This window comes from Carassius gibelio, chromosome A11, assembly GCF_023724105.1.
Source record: "Carassius gibelio isolate Cgi1373 ecotype wild population from Czech Republic chromosome A11, carGib1.2-hapl.c, whole genome shotgun sequence".
In the NCBI taxonomy this organism is placed as follows: Eukaryota; Metazoa; Chordata; class Actinopteri; order Cypriniformes; family Cyprinidae; genus Carassius; species Carassius gibelio.
The window spans coordinates 14,139,817-14,167,407 of NC_068381.1; the positions used below are offsets into that span (position 1 = coordinate 14,139,817).

At 36.9% G+C, this 27,591-nt stretch overlaps 1 protein-coding gene across 1 annotated transcript in view; it reads left to right on the top strand.

Moving 5' to 3' along the window:
• The first annotated feature begins 2,129 nt into the window (after window positions 1-2,129).
• LOC128022788 (chemokine-like protein TAFA-4) overlaps window positions 2,130-27,591 on the top strand; it is a 35,581-nt gene continuing 10,119 nt past the window's right edge. Inside the window, exons 1-4 of the mRNA XM_052610579.1 lie at window positions 2,130-2,548; window positions 14,322-14,426; window positions 14,538-14,652; window positions 23,594-23,749. Of these exons, the coding sequence (XP_052466539.1) occupies window positions 14,538-14,652; window positions 23,594-23,749 (271 nt within the window). The 5' untranslated portion in view covers window positions 2,130-2,548; window positions 14,322-14,426. The remainder of the gene's footprint in view (window positions 2,549-14,321; window positions 14,427-14,537; window positions 14,653-23,593; window positions 23,750-27,591) is intronic.

The following is a 27,591-nucleotide window of genomic DNA, read 5'->3' on the forward strand; positions in this document are numbered from 1 at the left end:
GAGCCTAACTTTTCTGTTCTATTCACTCTCTTTTATCCTTGTCAATATTTCAGGAAATGAATTTTCGCTCTGACACTCGACAGAGTGCTACGCAATGATCCTTCGGCACTGTTCGGCTATGATTCTCCCATTCTTTCCTGCTTTGGAACCCAGATTAGATTTGTTTGTCATCATCCATCACCCATTTCCACTGTCTTTATGCATAATATCCATTATCCTGCGTGTATAAACGTGGCTTAATCTAATTCATCTCACGAAGAAAAAAAAATTCTCACCACTGAACAGAAATAAATCAATTACCAACGACTCATCTTACATACCCACTTCTACAGGCGTCCCACAAAGCAAGAAAACATTCTCTTTCAGGGGATAAATGTGGAAATATTGATTGTGTTGGAAGAAATATTCCTCAAGTTATGATCAGATATTTCCATAATGCTCAGTCCTTCGAGAGAACAATCTCAGAAGGAAGAAGTCTCAGCGGGGATCCTATAACACAAGCTCTCTGATGAAATACATTTATGCCATTTCCTCCAATTCTCCTCTATCAGCATTATGATAACTTGTATTCTCACATATGACAGTTGTACATTAAATGCTGTAAGCCATATGCAAAACACTCATTCTTTGGGCAGTAGTCTGAACTAGCCTGAAGTAGCCAACTGTCTTGACCGACGAAAGGAAGTCCACTTGTGAAATCAAGATGCGCTGTCCGTAAACCGTAAACAAACTCTGTTATGTCCAGTTGTAGTTGCCGTGTTCTTGCTTTGTAGATTAATCTACATTTTATTCAAAATACAGGATATACTTAATTGACAAAATGCAATAAAATGCACACACACACACTTAAAAATAAATGCTCTTTTTTTTTTGCACCTCTGGTTCCATTAAGAACCTTCAACATCCATGGAACCTTTTCAATGCATACCAGGTTCTTGAGATTATAAAATGTTCCTTCTAAGAACTGTTCACTAGATGTTTTTTGGGGGAACCAAAAATTGTTCTTCCATGGCTTCACTGCAAAAAAATCTCCTTCATTTTTAAGAGTGTAAAGTTATAAGTCAGTCCTTGCTACATATTTGCCACGTTCACTAGTTTTTTTAAACTGATAAAAGTATAATATTTGGGCTTATTGATATACTTTTGAACAAACTTATTGGATTGGCAGTGATGTAGTGATTAGCAGAAGCTTCGTACTTCATACACTAGCCTTGTGGTCCACATCTAATATTCTTCACACAAAGCCACCACATATGACTCAATGCACTCTTGCAAAAGTGCAGCTGGACAGCAGTTTTCCTTGAGATCCACGAAAACAAGTAGCAAACATCCAGAGAGCTTCGCAAGGATGTTTGTGGTTAATATTTTATTAGGTAAATGTCCGGGCCAGAGGATGTTCAGTGGTGAAAATAAATAGCATGGAATATTGAGTGCAATGGCAGTACTTTTAAAATGAGGATTCAGAGGGGTTATATTTCTTATTGTACCGAATACCCCTTTTATCTCTTTTTTTATACCTGGAGGAGACAAAGATTCCAATTTCCTAGTCGAGACAACCGGGATTGGAGACGCATATCAAAGGGTAGCTTGTGTATAGGCCTTTTTATCCTTCCTTAAATCAGATGCAGTGTGATGATGAGAAAATACACACTTTCAGTATAGTGTCAGATGTGAAACCTCTAAACTACATATGACCTTTTGGTGTAGGATGGGGAGGGCCATCCAGGATTTGTGGTGGAAAACCTTACAGTTCAAAAGGAGATTTAAAGTCATCTGTCAAGCTCAACCTTGAGGGGTGTCTAGTTGTGATTGGCTATTGATACTATCATTTGCCAGATGATGTAGGCTACCCGATTACGAGACTGAACGAATAGACAAAATCGATGCCCAAAGGGTTAGCCTTTGCTGTTTGAGCGCCTGTCTCGAAGCACGGTCGTGTTAGAGCGAGGTGAAAAAAAATTAAATCTTGTCGCTACGTACAGCCCCTTACTTCAACACTTGTAAGCGATGACATCAGTTAGCGTGTCTAGTTGAAAGATCGCGCGCGGGGCGGGGGTACAGCCGGCGCACGTGCGCGGAATAAGCAAGGCAAGTTCGCAATTCTCTTGTCAAATCGATCGCAGCTCGGGAGGAGTGTGCGAGGCGCAGTTATCATCGCAGACTTCCCCATCACTCACAGTCCCAGCGGTTCCGCAGGAAGGCAGCTGTTAATAACCTAACAAGCATGCCTGGAGCATTATAAGGTCATTAGTCTACTGACCCCATATGGATTTACGCACTTCTTCTCTGAGATTCAAACGCTGACGGTGCTTTCCCCTTTTTCTTTTTCGTCCTCTCTCATTCATCCCGGCGGTGATGTGTGGCGAAGGGATTGGTAAAATAATGGGCAAATTCGGTTTATGAACTATCCGTGTGATGGACAGGCGACTATTGAGCTCGAGCTCGGCTGGAGCGAGTAGAAAGTGAGCTCATTTGAAACAAACATCTGTCTTCAGGACTCCTGCCACCTTTTTAAGCAAAAAGAATGCTCTCGCTTTCGTAAACGGAGGTAATCTGCTTCTCATCCTTTCCCTTTTGGTTCGCTCTTCAGTTTAATCGGTGGCATTGATTAGTTGTTGACTGCAAATTGATATTGGCTGGATTTCCAGAAGCGCTAAGTAGAGCATTAGTCGCACGTAGTAATACGCCTTCCCAAAAGCATCGGTAGGCTACTCAAATAAGTTTTTCAATTAAGAACGTTAAACATATATCTTTTTATATTTATAAGTGATATTTAATAAATGTTATGAATGCTTTTCTATAATTGCAGTGCTGCCGTACATTAAAACAATGACAAATTATTGATAAAAATTGCATTTAAAGTGATACTCCGCAGTCTTCGCATGTCACGTGACAATCTACATGACAGGCGTCAAGGCATAACTTTATGTGGGCCTACTTTGATACACACAAGTAATTGCAAAATCCATTCGTTCTTGGTAACATTTATTTTCAATAGGAAATGTGAAAATGTAATAGTTAAAAAAAATAAATAATCATAACAAATGGTTTGATTGACAGTGTTCTAAATGAGCGCCTCCCACTCTTTCTTCCTCCGTCTCATCATCCTCTTCTTCTTCCAGTGGCAGGTTCACATATTGCATGTTGCATGGAGGCTGTGCATAGACCTCAAACTGAATGATCTGGAAATACACAACATATATAAGCTACCTGTTAATTGTAGCTGTTAGGTTTTCTTCCTAAGGAACACAACACTATGAGGGAGACAGAGACCCATTGTAGCCTATCAGGGGCGCTGCCATCTATTCTGAAATGTTTAATAGGTTAAGATGAAGTTTAGTTTCCATTTTGGCAGTTCTTTCACACTAATTGAGAAAACAGGCTCATGGATATTGGAAATAAGTATCAGCATTTGTGCAGCATCTTCGGACCTACGATCTACGTGTCAAAGCCGTGAAAGTAGATTTTTTTTTCATGCAGGTGCATAGAATATATATTAGAATATAGATAACATAGCCTAGATAAAAGTTTAATCATAAGTTAGCCGGAGTGCGTAGCCAATTTTCACCCTTCATCAAACAGGCACTAACAACCAGAAGAGGAGGTCACCATAACAACAGGACTGTTCACGCCCTTCCCATCCAGTTTTCTGGACTGTAAATAAAACATTACACTTTATGCATGACTTGTTTTGATTTGCATCACGAATAAACTTTTAAAAAGTCTTTTAATAATTTGCTTTTAGTTAACCGTGCATGTGGATCCAGATTACAATTTTCGCAGCGCTAGACGAACCTCGACAAGTTGCCCCCGATAAAATACCTTAACATTAATTAATAATTTAACCGATTTTTCTCACACTGAACCCTATTGCTGGCTATTTGCACACCGGATGTACAGCTTTATTGCGTATGGAGACTAAGAGATCAGTTTCTGAGCTGCTTTACGCATATAAAACTGTAACCATGAGAGATTCGCTGATCTGGCGCTTTTAAGGAATAGAGCTGTGCGTCTGAAGCGCGATCCTCTGACAGCGCGTGCTGCCTGGACTAAACCCGCCAGCCTCCTCACATCATGATGCTAGTAATTGGCCTTCATCTTCATCTCCACCCTTTCCCCTGCATTTTGACTATGTTTTGTCCAATAAGTTTTGCGAGCGTGTAATTATTTCCCTCTGTTTCTCGTCCTTCGCTGCGCGCCGCAGACAGTCGTGTCAGAGATTGTGAAGCGACTTCATTGTCATCGACACTTACATTAAGAGCCAAGCAGCACAGCTGAGCCCAGCGGAGGTTGCTCAGTGAAACCCGTGCGTAAGAAGAGCTACACATCTATTTTTCCAACTCTGTCACACACAGCTATCTCTTTCATTTGGACAGTGAATCACGGTGTTTCCTTTGAGAGAGATGTAGGCGAGAAAGATGGAGAGAGAGATAGAGAGAGAGAGAGCATGTGAATTGTGCAAGAGCACATCTGGGCGGTTGCCTGCAGGCGAATGATTTCTCTCTATCTCAGTAGTGTGTTTCTCTGTTAACTCGTAACCGGCAATAGATGTATAATATTATATACAGTACAGACCAAAAGTTTGGAAACATTACTATTTTTAATGTTTTTGAAAGAAGTTTCTTCTGCTCATCAAGCCTGCATTTATTTGATCAAAAATACAGAAAAAAACTGTAATATTGTGAAATATTATTACAACTTAAAATTATAGTTTTCTATTTGAATAATACTTTAAAAAATAATTTATTCCTGTGATGCAAAGCTGAATTTTCAGCATAATTACTCCAGCCTTCACTGTCACATGTATAACATGTATAAAATAACTGGATTTATTAAAAAAAAAAAAATAAATCTAATAATATATATTCTAATAATATATTTTCTTTACTATCACTTTTTTATCAATTTAACACATCCTTGCTGAATAAAAGTATTGATTTTATTTAAAAAGAAGAAAGAGAAAAAATTACAAAAAATTATACCTCATATTACTGACCAGTAGTGTATATTGTTATTACAAAATATGTATATTTTAAAAACATAGATTCTTTTTTTTCTTTTTTTTTATTCATCAAAGTATCCTAAAAAAGTATCACATGTTCTGAAAAAATATTAAGCAGCAGAACTGTTTTCAACTTTGATAATGAATCATCATATTGTACTGTATATATATATTACATTTCATTTTTTTTCACCACAATATTTTTCTGCTAGGTTTTATATATATATACTTATACTCAGGTGCGACTTATAGTCCGAAAAATACGGTGTGTGTATATATATACATATATATATATATATATATATGTTCATATACAAGTAAGGGAGGGAAGTGGTGGGATAGAGAGGGGGAACGAGGGATGCTCGGAGGGATCTCTGCTAGATAAGGCACGGATTGTGAGCAGCTCAGCTGGTCAGATCTGCTCTCTGAGCTCTGAGCTGGCATTAGCCGATGTGCTGCTGTGATGGATGGATGCTCTTAGAATGGACAAGGACAGGGGAGAGAGAGGTAGAGTGAGAGAGCATCGCAAAAAGAGAGATGGTGGGAGGGTTATTAAAGAGAAGAAGGGGGTGATATAAATCGAAAGGGGTGAGAAAGAAATTAATGATGGAGGGAGAGACATAGTAAGAGATTCACGAGGAACAGAAGGCAGTGATGGGAAAGTCTCTCATCTGTAAATGAGATTGTCCCTTATGGCCATTTTCTCCCCTAGTTCGCTCATTCTTTCCCTCAGAAACCTCAATGCTCCGTTGAACGCAGGTCTCAGTACCGGACTCCGCGAGTGCTGACAGTGAAAAACAGAGACACTGGAGGGAGTCAGGCCTCGGGAGGCTCTTTCGTGTTTTCCCATTTTTCACACAGTCACTTCACACCACTTGGCCCTGAAACCTTAAAAACAAGGGAGGTCTAACAGGGCACATTATTCAACAAAAAAGTTAAAGAGAAATAGAGTTGAAAGCTCATAGTGTGGGGGGAAAATACAATCAAAGTATAAAACGCTAAAGTAAGTTTTGTGTAGCACCAGTTTTATGATTTCAATATGAGAACACCGCTGTCCGGTATGATACCAAGTTAAACCGCGTCATTCAGTGGGCCGATATTTCCAAATATTCGCTGACTTCAGTATCAATGCTCTATATTAGACCATTCATCTGGGAAACTGAATCTGTGTGTGTGTGTGTAAAGACTTCTAACACTAGCTTGCTCTATTCTCTTTTCTCTATCTGTTTTCTTTTTATTTATTATATTATTTAAAAGCCCATGCTATGTGTATTGTGTTAACATAACAGACTTGTTATAGCACTTATATATCATCGCTCTTTTTTGTTGTTTTTGATTGCTGCTACTGTCCTCATTTGTAAGTCGCTTTGGATAAAAATGTCTGCTAAATGAATAAATGTAAATGTAAATGTAAGTACAGGATATACAGATATAGTGTCTACAATATGTTACACATTTACAATAAATATACAGATAAGGCTATGGACATAATTTAATAACATAATTTTAAATACAAAAAACTACCAAAAAGCACCATGGTACAGTATGACCACGCTTTTTAGATTTTTTTCATGTTGGTGCCATTTATAATACCTTGTAGTACCACACACATATTATGGTATGAATATGATAATCATTCAATAACATGGCATCAAATATCAAAGCACCATCTGATACCTGTATCTGATACTCTTTTATATAAGTGAACTGGCTCATAGTCCTATTCATCATTTCATTTTTTATTTTTCAAAGCTTTACAATTTTACTGTCTGCTCTGATGGTATTAAAAAGTGTCAGGGCCACCTCCATTCTGCTCTAAGTGAGGGCTTGGATTGGTTTATTCCACTTAGAATGGATGACACCAATTGCAATGGGATTTGCTTTAAAGAACAGGCTAAAGGAAAAGCTCTTCGGCTTTAGCATGGGATACGTCGAATAGACACACACTTCTGTGTGATCTGAGCAGTGTCAGTGAGGCACGTCCTGATTTTGCCAAGTTCGATGTTTTCCTAGGTCAACATATTTTGTTGGCCCTGGAACAACATTTTACTCCAAAAATATATTCTTAACCATATCCCTACACCTAAACCTAACCTTAACCATGAGTAATCCCTAAAATCAGAGGATATGATAGATGAATGACACTGATGTACAAGCACCAAACACTGATTTTAAGCGTAAACTTCACAAAATCTATAAACTGGTTCTTCAAATCTGATTGGTTAATCACAATGTTGTTACAGGGTCAACAACGATGTTGTCCCAGGAACATGTCTCACTTGGTAAAATCAGGTTCTGCGTCAGTGAGAGCTGTCAGATTGAAATTAAAATATGTTGAGGGGTTACCACACCAGAACAGAAGCCTTCTGCAGTATAGTCTTAAAAAACACACACGCACATACACAACACACACAATAACTCCAAAGAACATTATAGCCCCAAACCATAGGTTACCTTTTTTTTAGTGGATTGGGTTGCTTTGACATAAGGTGAAGCAGTACTTTCAGTATTCAGGTTACAACTCTGAATGAAAAACATAAGCCTATTAAATGTGCATCAGTTTTGTGGCCAGCCTTAAGTGCTTTTGTGGCCAAAGCAAATGGAACCGAAATGTTGCTTTCTATTGTAGAGATTCTCAGCCAACTCAACAACAGTCTCTATCGATAAAACCTCTTTTGTCTTTTCAGTGACCCATATGAGATTTCATACCTATTGTGAGATTTGAAAGCACAAGAGGTTGAGAGTCTATATTATATATTAAGCAGAGAAACAGACTGCTATATTATATATATATATATATATATATATATATATATATATATATATATAATAAGACACAACCTCGGGTGTCTTATTGTGTCGCTAGGGTTTGTGGTTTTATTCTAGTCTGTGTATGATGGATGTAAATCCAAAGATTTTTTACTGCGCTGAGTAAGAGTTCGGTTTGAGTGTGTGTGACTTAATGTGTATAAAAGCCAGTGTGTTAAAGAGAGAAGAAGTGTGAGAGGTTAGACGGCCGTGCTCCTGAGGGAGCATGACAATATGGTGTTACACTCCAGAGCCCCACAGACAAATTAATTCACTTATTGACCCCGCTGACACATCTCAGTGACTTTGTAAAATTAACAATTGATCACCCTCACTCACTCTTTCTCTTCTTTTTTTTTATTCCCATCTCTGTTCTCTGTTTCTCCTTCAGCCGCTCTCTTTGCACCCCTTGCACGTTTAGTCATTATTATAATTACGCGGCAGCCTGCAGGAGTCTGGTCATTAGTGATAGAGGGGTGTGAGATAATCGGGACAGTGGTCGGCCTCAGCATGCCTTTGCAGGGATAAAGACCTCGGCTCCGACAGTGGCGGACCACTTTCAGTGATTGTCCAAATCCACATCCAAATACAACATAGTGGCAGGGGCAATAGAAAAAGAGAGAAAGAGGACACAAGCCGGATTTGGTGTTAGGCAGTTTGGTTTTACTTCATCATAATTTGCTGCACACTTTGTGGCATTTGTTTCCTTCATGAGATCTTTTCGTTGGCTGTATGAGACTGATTTCTAGATCAGAACTGGCTGAAAGTTTGGCTAATGTTTTAGGTATGCTTTTTGTGGACTGATCCACAGATCCATGAATGGTTTTGTGTTACTACAGATCTTTGGTTGGTGGTGTTTTCCCCAGTCATGTCTTTATCCTGTTATTGGCATTCGGCTGTGACGATCCCCAGTGATGATTGGTTTCCATATCTGATTCATTCAAGCACTTACTTTGTCTCAGATGTTTCTCCTAAAATGTCTTTAAAAAAGGACCAAAATTTGAGCATTTTGACATATAATAAAAGTTTCGAGCTTTTTAAAATTTAATTAAAATGTTAATTTTGGAGAATAAAGACATCACCCTTATAATTTCCCTTCATGAAAATGTACCAAATTTCAGACACTGTGTACCAAAACTTTTCAAAGATTTTTTTTTAAATGTTTTTGTGGGCTGAACTTATGGTAAGACTTTTTTTAAGAGTCGCACAGATGGCTGAGAGATGTTGGTGTACTTTGTTGTCAGGTGGTAAATGGTGTGATTGTGTGTGTGTGTATGTGTGTGACACGTTTGAGATGAGAAATGTAATAATGTAGCAGATTGTACTGCTTTGGGGCAGGACGTTTATAGCCTGTAAGTGCTATAGTTACACTACACCTTCATAAAACACAGACACACACTGAAATCAACATTTTGACTGGATGCAAAAGACACAGCTAGTGAATGAGCAAACGAATCAGTGAAGCATCTTATTGTGTTAAAATGAGGTCATCATGGTGAACTTCATGGAGCTTGTACATCAGAGCAAAGCTAATTGAGCGGTTACAGCATCTGCGCTCTCAAGACGATGCCGTGAGAAGCAGCACCTCTGCAAATGAGCAGCAAGCTCAGAACTTCAGCTTACCTCTTACTCCACATCTAATTCAGTGAGCTTAAATGTGATGTGTTGAAATCTTATGAGAAAGACACACAGGTGCTTTTTAAAATTGTTAGGCAATCATGCGCACACACACACACACACACACGCACACACATACAGACCCTGAAAGGAAAGACTCCTGTTACAGATATTTCTTTTTACTGGATCTGTGAGGAAATGGAAGAGAGGGGAAAAAAGGTCTGGTGGAGTCATTGGATCTATGGGACTGTGACTCCAGTCTGAGCAACAGGCTGTGGATGGGACTTAAGTGCAATAAAGATCAATTCTTCTGTAACTTTAACTCAGTACCCTTTTCATCATTTCACCCTTGGGCTTTATACAAAAAAACTGTAGTAAGCTCAGGGATGTGTTACAGCTGACAGCAAAAATTTGCATACATAGATTTTTATACCTGAAGCCCACCTGCTTACAAATAATGTTTTAGTGAAAATACATGGAGAATATCTTGTGTCTGAGTATACACACCTTAAGACATTCAAGTTGTATTAATGTTTTTCTATACATAACAAATCAGCAGTCACATATTTTTTGAAGGACATAGCAAGCTAAATACACACATATATGTTTTTCTTTAAATAAAAATATGACTTAATAATCTAGCAATGGAATAATTTCATTAAGCATTCAAGCAGACCCAAATTCATATTCTGAACTGTCATTTACATTTCAATGTTACATAATTTAATTAAAAATATAGTTTGTTTAATTATTTAAATATACACAATTTTAAAAGATTTATGTACACACAATATTACTAAAATTAACTAAATGCTAGAGCAGCTTTAACATTTTGTTAAATTATTTTGTGAAAGTCATATAAGATTGGTGCAACATGAGGGTGGCTAGATGAGCAAATAATTAAGTTGGAATTTCTGCCACATCATTTTAGACAAACACATATTTGTTAACCTACAATAGTTAACTAACCTACTTAATTATCAAAATAAAAAAATATATATATTTAAAAAAAAATATCTGAATGGGCAGTTTGCATGGGCATGATGTCTCTTCCACAAGTGTTTGTGTGTGTGTGTGTGTGTGCATACACGCTTTTGTGTCTGAAAAGGTAAATGGGTTTATATAGCCTTGTGTCATTTTGTAGATTAAACTAAATCTCACTGCTCCAATATTTTCTAAAATAATCTCACATGCAGACACACAAGCTAATAAATACATATTGAAATGATATGTATAGTGTATAGAGTTGAAATTGCCTGCTTATCTCCAGTAATATCGGCTGAGCGAGAGCTGATGTACTCATCTGCAAACACACAGATACGGCAGAGCCAGCAGTGCGGAAACTCCCCGTGTCCGTTCGGATTGGCTGTCGGAGCTTTACTGCGAGCTTCCCCGCAGATGCTTGTGCACATAAACGTATGCGTGCAATATTGCCTGGAGATGTGGGAATGCAGCAGGCTGGAAATATTTCAATCAAAAGCCAGATAAATGCACCGGAAGACTTGGCCTCCCACCGCATTTCAATATTGTGCATTTTTCTAGAAAACCGAGATGCTTTTAAGAACTTCTATTGGCCCTCACACTGCTTGGACTCATTTTCAGCAGGGCCTCTCGTTGGAGAGATAGAGTTGTTTTGCAGGGACTCATTTTTCTGCTCTGTTTGAGCCCCCGAGCATGAAATAGTGTATTTAGGATCAAGTATGGTGTTTCAAATGGCTTGTGTTTGTGTGTGTGTTAGTGAAAGAGAGGGAGAAAAATGAGTGACAGTGACAGGGCACAAGAAGGTTGACAGAACCACAGGAAGTTGTTGACTTTTGTTGAAACATTTGTTCATTTGTTCTGAGAATGTTTTCTTGTTAGCTGGATACAACTTACACCTGCGGCATAAAGTTAAATAATATAACGGAAAGACTAACATTATGTTTATCTGCTTATTTATGTATTGTACATTGTTCCTTTTGATACTAGAAAATGTTACACTTGGTTGTAGGTTAAAATTCCAAACAACATCTAGATGATAATATTATCTGTTGAAAACTATGAAAACAAGACGAGTGCAGGATTCAAGTTTGGTGTGTTCTGTGGATTGTACTCTTGTTAAATAATATGCCAGTTGTTCAGCTTTTTACATCCTAGATTTCATATGCATAAAATTAAATATTCTGTCTAGATGACTAAAGTCAGTGAAAATGAAAAATTCTATATGAAATACCGTCTTAAACTGCCCGATTTCACCTTAATGTCAACTTTTTCCTTCCATTTTTTTTTTGTCACATTAGTAATAAGTAAACAAGCAGTTATCATCAAACCAATAGTTCTTTCTTCAATAAATTTTTCATGTTATTGTCATGAAAGTCAAAAAGGGTTTTATTATCATCGGCAAAGCAGGCATGTGATACTGAAGTTTCATTTTAGTGCACCCCATTTTTGAGAGACTCGGAAATTCAATTCACAATTCACTGGTCAATATAAATAACTCCGTCTAGGTAATGTACAGTTTGGGCTGTGCTTTATTTTCAACTGGAAAATGGGCCAAGTATTTCACCTCGGGATGAGTGCCGCATCACCTGCATTCACATTTATATTTAATGTTTCTGTTTTGAGATCCATGCAGGAGATCTTGGCATTAAATGCAGGGCACAGTTCTTCATCTTAGTCAGAGGTGGCTTAGAGCTGGTGCATGTCAATGAAGCGCGGTTGTGCACGTGGCTGTGTGTTCGTGATTAAGGTTAAGCCAAATGCAAATCAAAGCCATCTCCTGACAGACCTTTCTACTTCATTCCACTTAATGATCAACTTGTTCTGTTCTGCTGAAGAGTCCTTCAGTTAACACACTGATAAATACCACACACACACTTAGACACATTCACCAGTGAGCAAACACAGATGCACTTTCATGTGTTTAGGGCAATCAGAGGTGTGCATAATGAACAATGTGACAATAACAGTATGATTTAATATGTCATGAGTGTTGGCTGCAGTTTATTTATGTGTGTAAAGTGCTTAGTCAGCTTTTGTGTGTATCCATTTTCACTCCAGCATGGGTTTATCTAATCTAATGAATGTGTCAGAATACAATGCTGTTGTGTGTCTGTCTGTGTAAAGAATATGGACAAAGTGCTGCCTTCTGTGACTTGGCATGTCTAATCATCAGTCACACACACACACACACACACACACACACACACACACACACACACACACACGCACACGCACATGCTAATGCTGGATGTGTAAGGAGTGTTTTATTAAAGTGCTAATGCAAACGCACACTTTATGAGCTCCTCATGCACTCCTATAATCAAAATACCATTGTAATTGTAAGTACCCAAGTGTGGGATATGAAACATTCACACAGTCTTCTGTATATATCACAACATTTCGATTGATCTATTCACTGTTTTTGTTTTTGAGCAATAAATCAATAAAAAAATGATAATTCATAATATTTAAAAATGTAAAAAATTAAAAGAAGAATAATACATATTTTTTAAATGTACATTAAAACACCTCATAGCTTTATTATTATTTTTCATTCAAAGCAATTCTCAGTGTATCCACAAGGGGACACAGTGACACTTCAATGTACACAATCACCTATTCAGACCTGTGGGTAAACCTCTAGAAACAAGTGATGTCACCTCAGAAGTAAATAATAATAATAATAATAATAATAATAATAATAATAATAATAATAATAATAATAATAATATATGTATATATAAATGTATATATAAATGTATATTTAAAAAAATCAATTTAAAAATCAATATGCTACATAATAATTCATGCAAACACAATAATTAAAGTGCATACATTAACTCTTCTTGTAATGGTTGCACACAATGATGGCACATGTTGTCGTCTGTGTACTATGGGCTCAGGTTCCTGTGGTATTGAGGTAAAAGTGTCCAGCAGGAATTTGACCTGGTCGTTTTGAGTCTTTTTGCCCATGGCAACTTTTATTTATGGGCATGTTCACTGTGCGCTTGAGCAACTGTGTACTGGCATGTCTATATGAAAGAAGCAGAGAAGAAGAAAGCATGAATGTGTGTGTATGTGATTGAACTTGCAAGATTGGTGGCTTCTGTGAGTGTGTGATGTGGTTGTGAGATCACTTCGAGCCTGGGGGTAGGTGAACTACAGTAAACAATATATCAGTCCCATCTCTGTGGCCCCAGCGCCTGTGTGCGTGTGCGGGGTTGCCTTGGAAGAACAGGGGTTGCATCGGGCCCTGAGAGTGGATATCCCTCTCTAAAGCTGCCCTTCTTTTGCTCACCCCATCTCTGTTTCTCTCACGCCCCGCTCCATCAGGACTTTCATTCCTCTCTCCCTCTCTGTCCTCAGACCTTCAGATCTCATCTCAGCTCTTTTTATTTCTTTCCTTCCAATCTCACTTTCATGGGTGCTGTTCTATTTTCATATTCTTGTTTTTATGTTATTTTATTTATTTTTAAATATTATTTAACAAAGGGACCTTTTATGTGCCAAGGGGTTACTTTTAATTAAAACTAGCAAATATATATTTTCCTTTTGTTATATGAAGGACTCATAACAGTTTTGTAAACATTTGATCATGCCTTGATAATTTATACATATATTTGTGATATTTTCATGTGATTTTTATTTTATTGTGTAACATCGTGGATCCAGGTTTTCAGTCTTTGAATATAAAAATTCATCATAAAAAGATGAATTATTATAATTTCCAATAGTATGAAAAAAAGGAAGAAATGACATTATTACAAAATTACAGCTTTCTCTCAGTTGTGGTGTTATGTGTCCCATCTCAATGCCCAGAAGACCAAAAGTGCCCATAATTTAAGAAAGACACATGCACTGCTTTTTACCTCTCCTGACCTCATCCCTCTCCTCCTTCCGTCTGCTATCTCAGGATCTGAACAGTGATTGAGGACGTGAGGGAAGACAGAAGAGGACAAAGTAGGAGACATGGCCGGCTCACAGGGAAGAGAGTGAACGGAGAGCACTGGACAGAGAGGTAACACAGTTGACTTCTCTCACAACCCTGAGGCAGACTGTGACTTATGTTTACACTTCTCAATGCTCTCCCTTGGCTTCTTTCTCGCTCTTTGTCCTGGTCTTTCTCTAGATGAAGCTGTGGGGGCAGTCAGTCTGGCCGTTGCAGGTTGTTCTCCTGGTCACCTTGGTAATGTGCTCGTGCCAGTTGGTTTCTGCAGGAACACGGAGTCTGCGGGGACACACAGGTATGTCAAAGCCCCGTTGGCTTAATTACAGGAGAGTATATATTTATGAACTCAAAGCAGATCGTCTGGTTTACTCCAAAAGCAGATCACCGAGGCTCAGAAGACTGCCACTCATAAGTTCATCTCCTGCCTCTTGTATGTTTGTTAAAGTGATAGTTCACCCAAAAAAGAAAATTTGATGTTTATCTGCTTACCCCCAGGCTACATCCAAGATGTAGGTGACTTTGTTTCATCAGTAGAACACAAATTGAGATTTTTAACTGAAACCGCAGTCTGTCGGTCTTATAATGGAAGTGAATGGGAATCACGGCTAAAACATAAAAACAAAAAAAAACAACAAAAAAAAAATGATCATGTAAAGAGACACTGAAACAAGTCGCTGTGAACAGAGCTGTTTAAGACAAGTTAAAAAGGGTGTTGTTTTACACCCTAAAGAATCATACTAGCTTGTGGAAATTAGGTCTGCTGTCCGATAAACATAATTTGCGGCAACATGTTGATAATCACAAAAATGTTTTTCTACTCGACCCTCTTTTTCTTTAAAAGTGCAGAAGTGTTTTATTTATTATTCTCTCTCTTGATTGCTGAAATCCATGTTTTATGATTCCTGTGGCTTTGGTTTTCTGTTGACTTTTCTATCCATTATGTACCCCATTATAAAGAGGCCATGGGATTAGGTTGCAACAATGAGAGTAAAGGATTTTTCACATTGTCTTTTTAATGAATATGAAAAATTGCCTTCAGGAAGGCGCTATACAGAAATGCAAACATTTTTTTAAGAGGTCTTTTGTCCTATTGTCAATCGTTATGTTGAATAATTGTTGACATTAGTGTTATTTTCCCATTCTTTTTCTCTGTAATGGACGTATTGTGTTTCGTGAATAAGCTGCATTGTGAATTTAGTAGCAAAAATCTGGGTTACAGTGAGGTACTTACAATGAAAGTGAATAGGGCCATTCTGTAAATATTAATCTAGTTTAGTCAGAATATGTAATCAGTATGAATTTTAACACTATTTTAGTGTGAAAAAAAGGGCACAAAAATGACATTAACAAATTTACGCCCCAAATAATACATACGTTTTTATAAGCATATGAATAATTGTGCTTTTTAGAAAACTATAACCTTCACATTTCTGCTTGCAAATCTTCTAAAAATGTGCCCCAATCAGTCTCAAATTTTTGTTGGTATTATTATTAAATTATTATTATTATTATTTGTGGTAATTATGTCACTAATGTTGGAGATTAAGTTTAACCTTTATTTAACCTCGAATATTTCTTTAAATATTTTGGCTAAATCAATGATGCTTTCAGATACCAGTAAGAGATAACCATGTTTAAATCCATTCCACAAATTTTTATTCAAAATTAGTGTAGAAAAAAAAAAAACATCCTCAGATTCTAGTCACCCAGCAAGTGTAAACCACAGAGGATGTTGGCAAACCTTTCAATATCAGTCTATTTTTTTCAGTCCATAAAGGAAATTTAACATGGCTTGACCTCTAATATAAACACACAGTTACCGTTTTTGTCAGTGCTGTCCTGTTAAGGAGATTAAATGCAGGTCGTTTGTATCCGTATCATATTTATGTGAAAGTGCTCCTGCCCTACAGTACTATTGTAATGTACAGCAGCAAAGTCACACTTTTTTTATTAGAGTTCATGCCTTTACAGTAAGGAGTTTTAAGCAAAGGGTCAATTCAGTAATGACTGTATTAATATGTTTGATCTTAAACGGTCAGGTAATAAACTCGCCACACCTCTGAGTGCCTCTGTACACACACACACACACACACACACACACACACACACACACACACACATATGGATACAGACCTAACGGTCTTTGTAAAAAAGAGGGAGGGTAACATGTTCACTTTCCCACGCTAATTGACACCCACAAGCTTATTCTGATTCTAAACTAGCTAAACTAATTCTGATTTGCATAATTCATGAAAGCTTCCCTCATGGCGATGAAGTGACCAGGAGTACATAAATATTTTAGCATGCCAAAAGGTCAAACTCGGGCTCTTTTGCTGAATCATTCATATCATGCAAAGTCCTTCCCCAATGTCAGCGTTGCTCCAGCTAATTATCACACTTTCTTAATTACGACTTCTCTTTGTTTAGTTGTTGCTACTGCAAGGTGACCTTTTTGCTGGCGCAGAAATGCCACCAGCATCTCGAGTCGGTCTGACTGATGATATTACTTTTCATTTTGATGGGGAGAAGAGGTTACTTTTCTAACGGAGGTGTTTTTAATCAGCTCTCTGCTAATTACAGCAGCAGTGTGTTGTGAAGGTCACCAAAGTTTTCACATTTCATATTCCACCAAAGTGGATGTCTTTGCCGGTTTTAGCCTTATCCGTTCAAGGGTTATTATTGCTAATTGGGTAAAAGCTGTTTGTTTTGATATTGCATATTTTTAAGGAGAACAAAAGAAAGTGGTTAACTGTTGGCACACAAAATTGCATTGCCAATTTTTTTTAACTGAGTCATTGCTCCTTTATTTGCCATGCAATGTTGGGGAAAGTTTGGCAGCACAAAGGAGCTATTTGTACCTCAATAGTCTGGAACTCTGAAAATCACAATTTAGCTGTTGCAAAAGTGGCCTGGAGAATAAAGCATGTTTTAATATTTTTTGCACAGGTGACCAGACTACTAATGAATTTTTAAAAAAAGTTACTATTATGATAGTATTATGCTATATATAATTATATTCAATATAAGCATAGTATATGTGTTACTTTCAATATTTATATATTGTATAAAATTATATAATATTTCAATCTAAATGTTTATATCATACACTACCTTTCAAGTCAGTATGATTTTTAAAGAAATAAATGCTTTTATTCAGCAAATTTGCATATGGTAACGTTTTATTTTGCAGTCCTGTTCTGCATGTATATACTATGTACTTGTAATAGTAATTACAATATGAACCCACCCCTAAACCTCATCCAAATCCACGTATTCTAACCCTGACCTTATATTTTACTGTAGTTTTTAAGTAAGTACTCTTAAAGTGCATTTTCAAGTTTTCAACTACAAAAATAATAATAAATAGGAAATGTTTCTTGAGCATCAGATCATCATGTGACACGGAAGACAGCAGTAATAATAGCTAAAAGATTTGAATATTTGTTTAAAATATTATATATAAAATGGAAAAAACATATTATATATAAAATAATTTTTATTCTGTAATTTTTTATATTTTCTACAATGATTTAAATGAATTTAAGTGTATGTCTTAATTATGTAATTATATCGTCATTATTATCTATCTTATTATACTATCTTATTATCTCGCACACAATTACAATATATGTTAATACCAGTTTCCAATTAGGCTTTGTCACATCTTACATGTACCTGGAGAAAAGCAAGTTCTCCACTGCAGTGTCACTTGTGACCACATGGGGGCTCTGCAGCTCTATATATCTCTGCACAGGACTAACCCTTCATGTGTCTGAATGAGAAGCAGTAATGGATCATTTGTGAAGTTCTCCTATGGATACATGGACACTAATGGGAACGGATGGTCCGAATCTCACCCGTACGAGACAAGGGCCATTGACTGATGGTTGACACTGAAACCAGACACTATAACTAACAACCACTTTTACTTGTCTTGTGTGTCCTGTCATGCTTGTCCATGCTTGCAGGTAAATAGAAACAATAGCGTGTGAGTGGCTGCCTTTGTTCCTGCCTGCTGTAATAGGCCCTTATATAGCCAACATCGAAGGACAGCAAAGTCCCAATGTGCATTGCATTTAATGAGTATACTCACATTCACCATCATTCCTCCATGCCTACACGAACCATTCATAGCCATTGCTTCAGCCGCCATATACTGTACTACAATGTATCAAAGTGAGTCGCCTGCAGCCAAAGGCCACCCAGTCTGAGACCTCATTTGTGATATGTGAGCTACGCTTTGGTCTGTTTCAGTCTTGACCGTTCTTACACTCATGACATAAAGATTAAATACACAAGTTCAAACGTCCTTGCAACATTGTTCAAGCTTGTGATGACGTTTGACACATCCAATTAAAAACAACAGCTTACCTGGAGCTATTACCTGGACTGAGTTATGAAGGTGTGTGGAACATGTCGGCTGGGCTCGGGTAGTACGTTACGGGGGTTCTTGTTAGAAAGCTTGTTAGTTGTCACGTCGCACATTTTCTTCTGTCATGGACGTTGACATTCATCTCTAACTGCATGTTCTTTCTTGAACACTGAACCAATCATCCCATGAGTTGTTATTTTATTAATTCACATCTCGAATGCCTTTTTTTATTATTAGTAAAAGGTATTGATGGGCAGATGGAAAACAATGCAGTGCAATCTCAAAAAGGATTGATAATCAAATTATCAGTATTAGTATAGTACTGTGGTATCCCATTTCAGCAAGATAGACAGATGTAGTTAATTAAAATTAAATTCATATCAGTATTAGCTGGGGGGATAAAACCTCATTGTGGCTGCCAAATGCATGGTTAAAAAATGTTGTGGTTTCAATAAAAGTAAAAAAAAAAAATGATTCCATACTCATTATGTGCTGTTGATGATTTCTGTAAAAACTCCTGTAAAGATTTCACGTATTGGTCAGAGGGCTGGATTAGAATGATGTTCACTTTAGAACATTTTTTAAATAAAATTAATCTCACTTAATTAACAAGTTAAATTGACAGTCCTACTCCTAATGCATATTTTTTTGCAGCCATTGTCATCACAATCAACTGAGTTCCCTCAACCTGAGTCACAGAATGTCTGCCCTTTTGGTGCTGACACGCCAGTCAGCTATTGACAGCAGAAAGACATGCTTCTTGATAAATCGCACAGAGGCTCACCCGCCTCGCACTGTCAGAATATATCAGTCGCCTGGCTGCCCCATCAGCTCTAGGTAATGGCGTTTAGCTTGACACCCAGATGCGTCCGCCACAGTGATAGAGACAGTTAGCCATGCTTGAAATCTTATTTGATTTCAGGCTGATCTGAGATTTATTTCCCTGAGACCATCATACCAGCGCTGTAAAATGCAGAACAAGATGGCTATGGTGGAACGCTGAGCAGTTAATTCCAGCGTCGCAGTCCTGGAGGAGAAGCCACGCAAAAACGAGCGATTATCCCCGAAGTCTGCTCACTGTGCTTAATGGTGCGGTGGAGAATTTTACAAATGACTTCTGCTGCCAAGTGTGTAGGAAGAGGCAGATAGAGATAAAGCTTATTCAGATGCTTTTGAGCCGTTCATACAGCGCAGATTTTCCATGCCTGTTCACTCATTAGCGTAATGCCATGTCTACAAGCACTCTGAACTGTTTTTATGCTCTGAAAACTCGTTTTTGTGATTTGTCAGTTGCTGTAGTCCTAAGGAGATCTGGAGCATCCAAGATGTGATGCCTGCCTGTGTGTGAGCAAGGTGTAAGACATGAGTGATAGTGTGAAGTGTGAGACCTTCATCCTCTGGTTCACTGCACAGTATGTTGTTAAATCCAGGGAATTGCTCATCAGATTAATTGTAAATGACTGTCAATGGTATATAAAGGGTTGTTATGCGCATGAGTGTATCACTGAAAGCAAGCAAGCTCCTTAGGTAGGAAGTGGGATGTGTATACGCTTGATGCTTATGGCTTTCCAATGACCCCATTATGCCAGTAGGAGGCAGTATGGCCTTTGTTCTTGGGGTCTAGGGGTGACGGGGTCTTCCCCTGAGCACTCACTGAGCCTCCAACTTCTTGCTTCTCTGCAGTCTGCACACTAACAAGGCATACAAAACCCACACTTGCATGCTCATGTGCAAACTGGAACACACAGTGCTCTTCCAGGAAAGTAACACTCTTAAAAAAAGAAGTTCCAATTAAAATCTGAAATATTTAGTGATTTGAAATGCAGGTTCTTTGAAGCAGCCCATTTGGTGCACTGTGTGAAATGCTTGTGAAGAATATAATAGCATACTATATTAACATTACTATACTACCACTGGAAAGTTTGGTGTCGGAGTCTCTTATGGGTGCATTTATTTGATTAAAATTATAGTAAAAGCAAAATACTGTGAAATATTATAACAATTTGCAAAACTGTTGACTATTTTAAAATATTTTAAAATTAAATATATTCCTATGATGGCAAAGCTGTATTTTCATCAGCCATTATTCCTGCATTTAATGTCCCATGATATTTCTGAAATCATACTAATATGCTGCTTTAATTCTTAAGAAACATTTCTTATTGTCAATTTTGAAAACAGTTGACCTGCTTAATATTTTTGTGGAAACTGAAACATTTTCTGATTATTTGATGAATAGAATGACACACACAGCATTTCTTTGATATGTATATATATATATATATATATATATATATATATATATATATATATATTCTTTTTTTTTTTAAGCACCTTGCATTCCATTCAAGGCATACATTTGATCAGTTTATGCAGTCTCAGGGTATTAAACCCATGGGTTTGCTATAACTCCATATGCTACTAATTTAACTAATTATTTTTTAAGAGTTTAAATAATGACTAAGTTCTGCCATCTTTTAAAGCATCATTGTTATTTTAGTGCATAATTATATGCCATTATAGTATTTATTAATTTATTTCATTTAGTTTGCAAGGCAACATTTCAAATGCAAATATAAAACTTTTGTTTTAGAAAATGATTTGTAATAGATTTAGTTAACGATAACAACGCGGGAAAGCTTCAGATACAAAATCACACAACACAGACACTTTTTTCAGATAAAATCCCCTACCACCTCCTCTTCAGAATACAGAAGCACACATTCCATCATTCATTATGTCTCCGATACCCATGCAGGATCTGACATGAGGCCCCGTGGTGTCAGTCCTAGTCACAGTTAGAGATCTGCCCTTATCTGTTGTTTATCCAGCAATGTCGGAGCTTACAGAGACAGAGCACGTTGAGCTCTTGAAAGGCATGCACACGTACAGCCAGCCTGTGAGCATTCACCCCCTGGACTCCACTAACTTCCTCTAATTAAAGCCCAGTCGGCGGGGTCCATGTTGGGTAGAGAGGACAGGGCGATGGGGTAATGTGGCTACACATGGAACTTCAGGGGAAGAAGACAGAGGGGTGAGTACAGGAGGAAATGAAGAGAGAAAGAAGAAAGAATGAGACCTCTCTGAGCTGAGGAGCAACACCTTTCCCAGGAGGAAGCAGTAAAGCAAGTTCATGGCCTGATGAAATGGAAACCATCATGTTGCTTTGTATGTGTGTGCAGACCAACTGTGTCTATCATATATCCAAAAAAAGAGTGCACATTTAAAAGAATAAGTCAATTTTATATTAGTTAAGATACTTTATTGCATTACTTTTCACCTAAAAACATTAAAAGATGACAGTTGTTATTACATTTTTTATTCATTCATTCATTATTTGTTTATTTTTACCTGATTTAATACAATTACTACAATGAAAAGTTATCATATTTACAAATCAATTATAGAATCATAGCAGAATTGCTGATCATAAAAATCTGTAATTTGCATTCTGACTAAAGTGTTGCATTTTATGGTTTAATGATCAGTAAAGATTTTATTTAAGTATAGGAAAGCCAGTTTTTGACTACTTCTCATAACTTCACTTCCCAGAATTCTCTGTTGCAACATGTGGACTATAAAATACTTTGGAAAAATGGTCGCATTCCTCATATTTCATTCATTCTAAAGCTTATATCAGTAAGTTGCCAAGGCATCAACTCTAGTTTTCTTTAAGTTTTTTACGTTTATGTTTACCACATTCATTCATTTATTCATTCAGCCATTTATGTTGCTTTTTGTCCAAAAATATATGTGTTGCTTGGTCCAAAAATCGCTGCATACTTTATTTTGCATTAGCACTAAAAAGTCCTACAAAAAAAAATGACAACTTTTTAAAACTAAAATAAATGTTTTTATTCCATTGCACTGCGTCTTGGACTTTTAAACACAAAAACGCTTTCTCTGTGAATGGCTCCTTCCGTCCTGTAATGAATGTTGGCTACCAATGTCCCAAGAGAAGAAAGCGACTCATGTTCTCCTTAAATCCATGTCGCCTGACGCCTGCTTACTCTCTCTCATGACAGCAGGGCAGATGTTTATGCCACATAAATTTATCAGTAAACACAGACTGACAAGCTATTTTTGTATCTGAGGAATGCTAATAGTGTTTGATGACGTCATCCACACTGTGATTTAAATCATTTGGATATGTTATTTTCCACAGCCACCTGTTGTAACAGCTCTAAATATGTCATAATGCATTTTCGTATTACCACATTCATTCATGTACACATCTCAGTCCAAAAATCACATATTATGACATATTCGTATTACCACATTGCATGTAGAATGAGGCATTGACCAGTACTCACACTGCATAGAGGAATCCGAGTTTCTTGGAGACAAATCTTGGCTGTAATTGAGCACTCATGTTAGACTGGCTGTAAAAAGAAAAAAATCCATTGCTCAAGCAATTTATTTACACTCCGAACAGAAGAATAGAGCTCTGTGTTTATTATGCTAGGGGAAGTGGGAAAGAAAAAGAGCGAAGATTTGGACCTGGCAGCCCCTGGCACTCTCATTAAATATAGATGCTGTTTCTTATATTGGGTGGGATATTGTTATTAAATGTTAGGGTTAAATCCATAAGAAAACCTTTAAATAGCTTTGTTTATTTACTTCTATACACAAATTAAGTTGGCATTTCCTCTCTTGATCTTTTGCTCTCTTGCTCTGCTAACTGTTAGAACAGACTCTATATAATGTTGCATTTTCTCTAACTGGGAAACAGAAGAGCAGCATGCTTGATATTTGCTTTGAGCAAAACATTTGCTTTTTGTGCATATTTTTAGAACAAGCTTTACTAAGATAGAGTAGAGAAAGTTTCTTTATTCTTTTGATTTTTTCTGTCCCTTTTCTGCAGCTTCGTACCAGGTGAAGCAGGGAACCTGTGAGGTGGTGGCTGTCCATCGGTGCTGCAATAAGAACAAGATAGAGGAACGCTCACAGACCGTCAAGTGCTCCTGTTTCCCTGGTCAGGTGGCTGGTACGACACGAGCACAGCCTTCTTGTGTGGAGGGTAAGTGATTTTCATGTGTTGGTGTTTACCCTTCACTGTCAAAAATGTTTTTTTTTTTTTTGCATTACATTTAAATAATAAATATTTAAATGATAAGAAATATAGAAAAGCAATATGAATAAAGTACAAGGAGCTGACATATTCAACCCAGGTTAATTGGAAATACGTGACTCTGCCTACGTTTCTGCAAACCTACAAAAACTTATGAAATGAACACTAGGCAGTAAAACAAATTCAGATTATCGATGAATGAAAGCACATTTTTGAGCAGTTCCTTGCAAAATACTATGTTATGACCTCAAAACATGTTTACTATAGTGCATAAATTGTTAACTATTACATTTTAACCTCTGAATCACATAATCCACTCCATATGTATTGCTTTTCTTAGTTTGCTCAGTGGCTCACCTGGTGCAGGATTGTGATGCTAATTGATCCATGTCCCATGAAACATGAGTTGCGACGTGTGACATTCCACAAAAGTGCTCAAAGCCTTGAATAAGGAAGCTAAAATGACACGGTTGCTTCAGCAAATGTGTTTTTATCTTGTTTACATATGTTATTTCTTTAATTTGTACATTTAGCAGACACTTTTATCCAAAGCGACTTACAGTGCATTCAGCCTATAATTTTTTTTTTACCAGTATGTGTGCTCCTGGGAATTGAACCCACAACCTTTTGCACTGCTAACACAATGCTCTACAACTGAGCCATGGGAACATCTGGTAGGACTACGTTAGGGTTTAGTGTAGGTGGTATGTTAATTTCAAATGCGATAGATGTGCTAAATAAATAAAATAATAACAAAAAAAATTTAACACAGGCACAGTCACGTTTATATGTTTAGGAGAAAATTAAACATGCTATTTAGTGCCAGACATTTCACTTTAAATCTTGCAATGCAATAACATTTTACAACCATTTTGTATTCACAGGCACGAATGTCATAACACTGTGTTGTTTATCAAACCCGCCTCTGCAATGGAGAAAAAAAAATATTGCTTATAGCACCTTTTGTGGACATGACCTCTGAAAAGTACAGTGAAATTTACAATGTGCAATGCATTTCAGGTCTTGCAGAAATGTAGGCAAATATTTCTAATGAGCCTGGGTTGGAAATATTATGAGGATGTGCAAAATAAAAAGTGCATCAACAGTAGTCTAGTACAGTATGAGGTGCATTTAAATCTGTGATCTGCACAGACAAATGACCATTTATACCTGACGTTAACATGTCTCTTGTGGCCAATTGTGAATGGGTTTCATTGGGAAAGGTCTCTGGTTTTAAAAACATTCGGTGTATTTTGATATCAAAGCCATTATCCATGTGACAAATGTGACTACAAAGTCCTGCGCTCCATCTCTTCTCTATTACCTAAAGGTTTAGGACAAGAGAGTGTAGTTTTGGTGATGAAGGAGGTTTAAATGTGTCCCCTCGGTCATACTGTACGCTCAAGAGGGCGAATGCTGGCAGCCATTTTTCTTCTTTGTCTTCTTTGACACCCGAGACAAAAGACCCCAATAGAAAGTAGGGAGGGCTGCACCAGGGGAGGTATTCCATGTTATGACTTTCATGGCTCTCTTTGACAATAGTTCATGTAATGACAAAAATGGGTCCTATGCACATTTTGTATTTTCCACAGATGTGGACTACAGGGCTGTATTATGGAGGCACAAGGAATCTGATGTAACCAAGAGAAAGACAACCAAAAACTACAAAAAGATAACATGCACAAGCATAGGGATAAATACATCTATTCATTGTGTTTCTATTTATGCACTTAATACCTTCATTATTTTATAAAATACATAAATAATTATTTGTTGTATATATAATATGTTATATATATATATATATATATAATTACAGTTTGAAATGTTTTCTATTTTAATATATTTTAAAATATAATTTATTCTTAATGAAAAACTGAATTTTCAGCAGTCATTACTCCAGACTTCAATGTCTCATGATCTTTCACAAATCACTGAAATGTGTTTCCCATTATTATCAATGTTGAAAACAGTTGCTTAATATTTTTATGAAAACCGTGATACCGTTTGTTTCAGGATTTAATTTATTTATATTTTTTTTTTTTGATGAATTATAAGTTCAAAAGAATAGCATTTAATTGAAGTAGAAATGTTGTGTAACAATGTGAAAGTCTTTTAGATCAATTTAATGCAAACACAGTTGAACGGTAGTATTCATACTAATCTTACCATTAGAATATTATGTGATTATTATGTACATGTACATAAGTTAGTCTTTGTCTTTTTTATGCATGTGTGTGCGATTGTCTTTGTCTTTTTTATATGCATGTATGTGCATGTGAGTCTTTGTCTTTTAAAACTATTGGTATAAACAGAAGAGCAGAAAGAGAGATGGAAAGGCTGTGTATGAACTCACATCAGAGGGTTGTGTTGGCTTTGTGCTGATGTAAGAGAGAGTCAGTATGATTGACCTATGTTTTTGTGCAATGAAGGAGAGAGTGGTGAGGGTCATTTTCCTCTATCAACATTGCTGGATCTCTAGATCCCTCAGGCCATCAGTCTCACTTTCTCCCTCAGGACCACACAGGCCTCTGGAGGGGGGTCACGGAGGAACATATTCTCCGCTTCTGAAGCTTCATAAATATCTAATACTCAGCACAGAGTTGGAGAGTAGCTAACAAGAAGTAGTGACATGACTAACTACACTTTTCAGTAGCTTAGAAACTGTGTAGGTTTTCCAGAAAGAAGCTATTTTTGTAGTGGTGTAGTATGATAGAAAGCTTTATGTCATATTATATGGCATCAGTTCTGTGTCAAAGTTCCCATGTGTGTAAAGCAAAAATGAATAAATGTATCATTTCGAAAAAAATAACAGGCAGCACAACTGTTTTAAACATTGATAATAATGAAAAATGTTTCTTGTGCATCAAATCAGCATATTCGAATGATTTCTGAAGGATCATGTGACACTAAAGTCATGTGACACGATGCTGAAAATTTTGTTTTGCATCACAGGAATATATAAATGACATTTTAAATATATTTAAAAACATTTTTTTTTACATTTTAAATTTACATGTTATTATTGTTATAAATAAATGTAACTGGTGAGCAAAAGAGACTTCTTAAAAAAAAAAAAAAAAAAAAAAAAATTATATATATATATATATATATATATATATATATATATATATATATATATATATATATATATATATATATAATAATTAATAATAATAATTCTTTACATTTATATAGCGCTTTTCTAGACACTCAAAGCACTTTACATAGACAGGGGGTATCTCCTCATCCACCACCAGTGTGCAGCATCCACCTGGATGATGCGACGGCAGCCATATTGCGCCAGAACGCCCACCACACACCAGCATACTGGTGGAGAGGAGACAAAGTGATGAAGCCAATCAGTGGATATGGGGATTGTTAGGAGGCCATGATAGTCAGAGGCCAATGGGCGAATTTAGCCAGGATGCCGAGGTCACACCTCTACTCTTTTCGAAAGACATCCTGGGACTTTTTATGACCACAGAGAGTCAGGACCTCGGTTTAACGTCTCATCCGAAGGACGGTGCTTGTTGACAGTATAGTGTCCCCATCACTACACTGGGGCGCTATGGACCCACACAGACCACAGGGTGAGCACCCCCTGCTGGCCTCACTAGCACCTCTTCCAGCAGCAACCTAGTTTTCTCAGGATATATATATATATATATATATATATATATATATATATATATACTGTATATAAAACCAAAACCAACTTTATTATAACAGTATTTTAATAATGTGTATTGTTAGCAGTTTGTGCTTTATAGCTCATGGTTTGTCTGCAG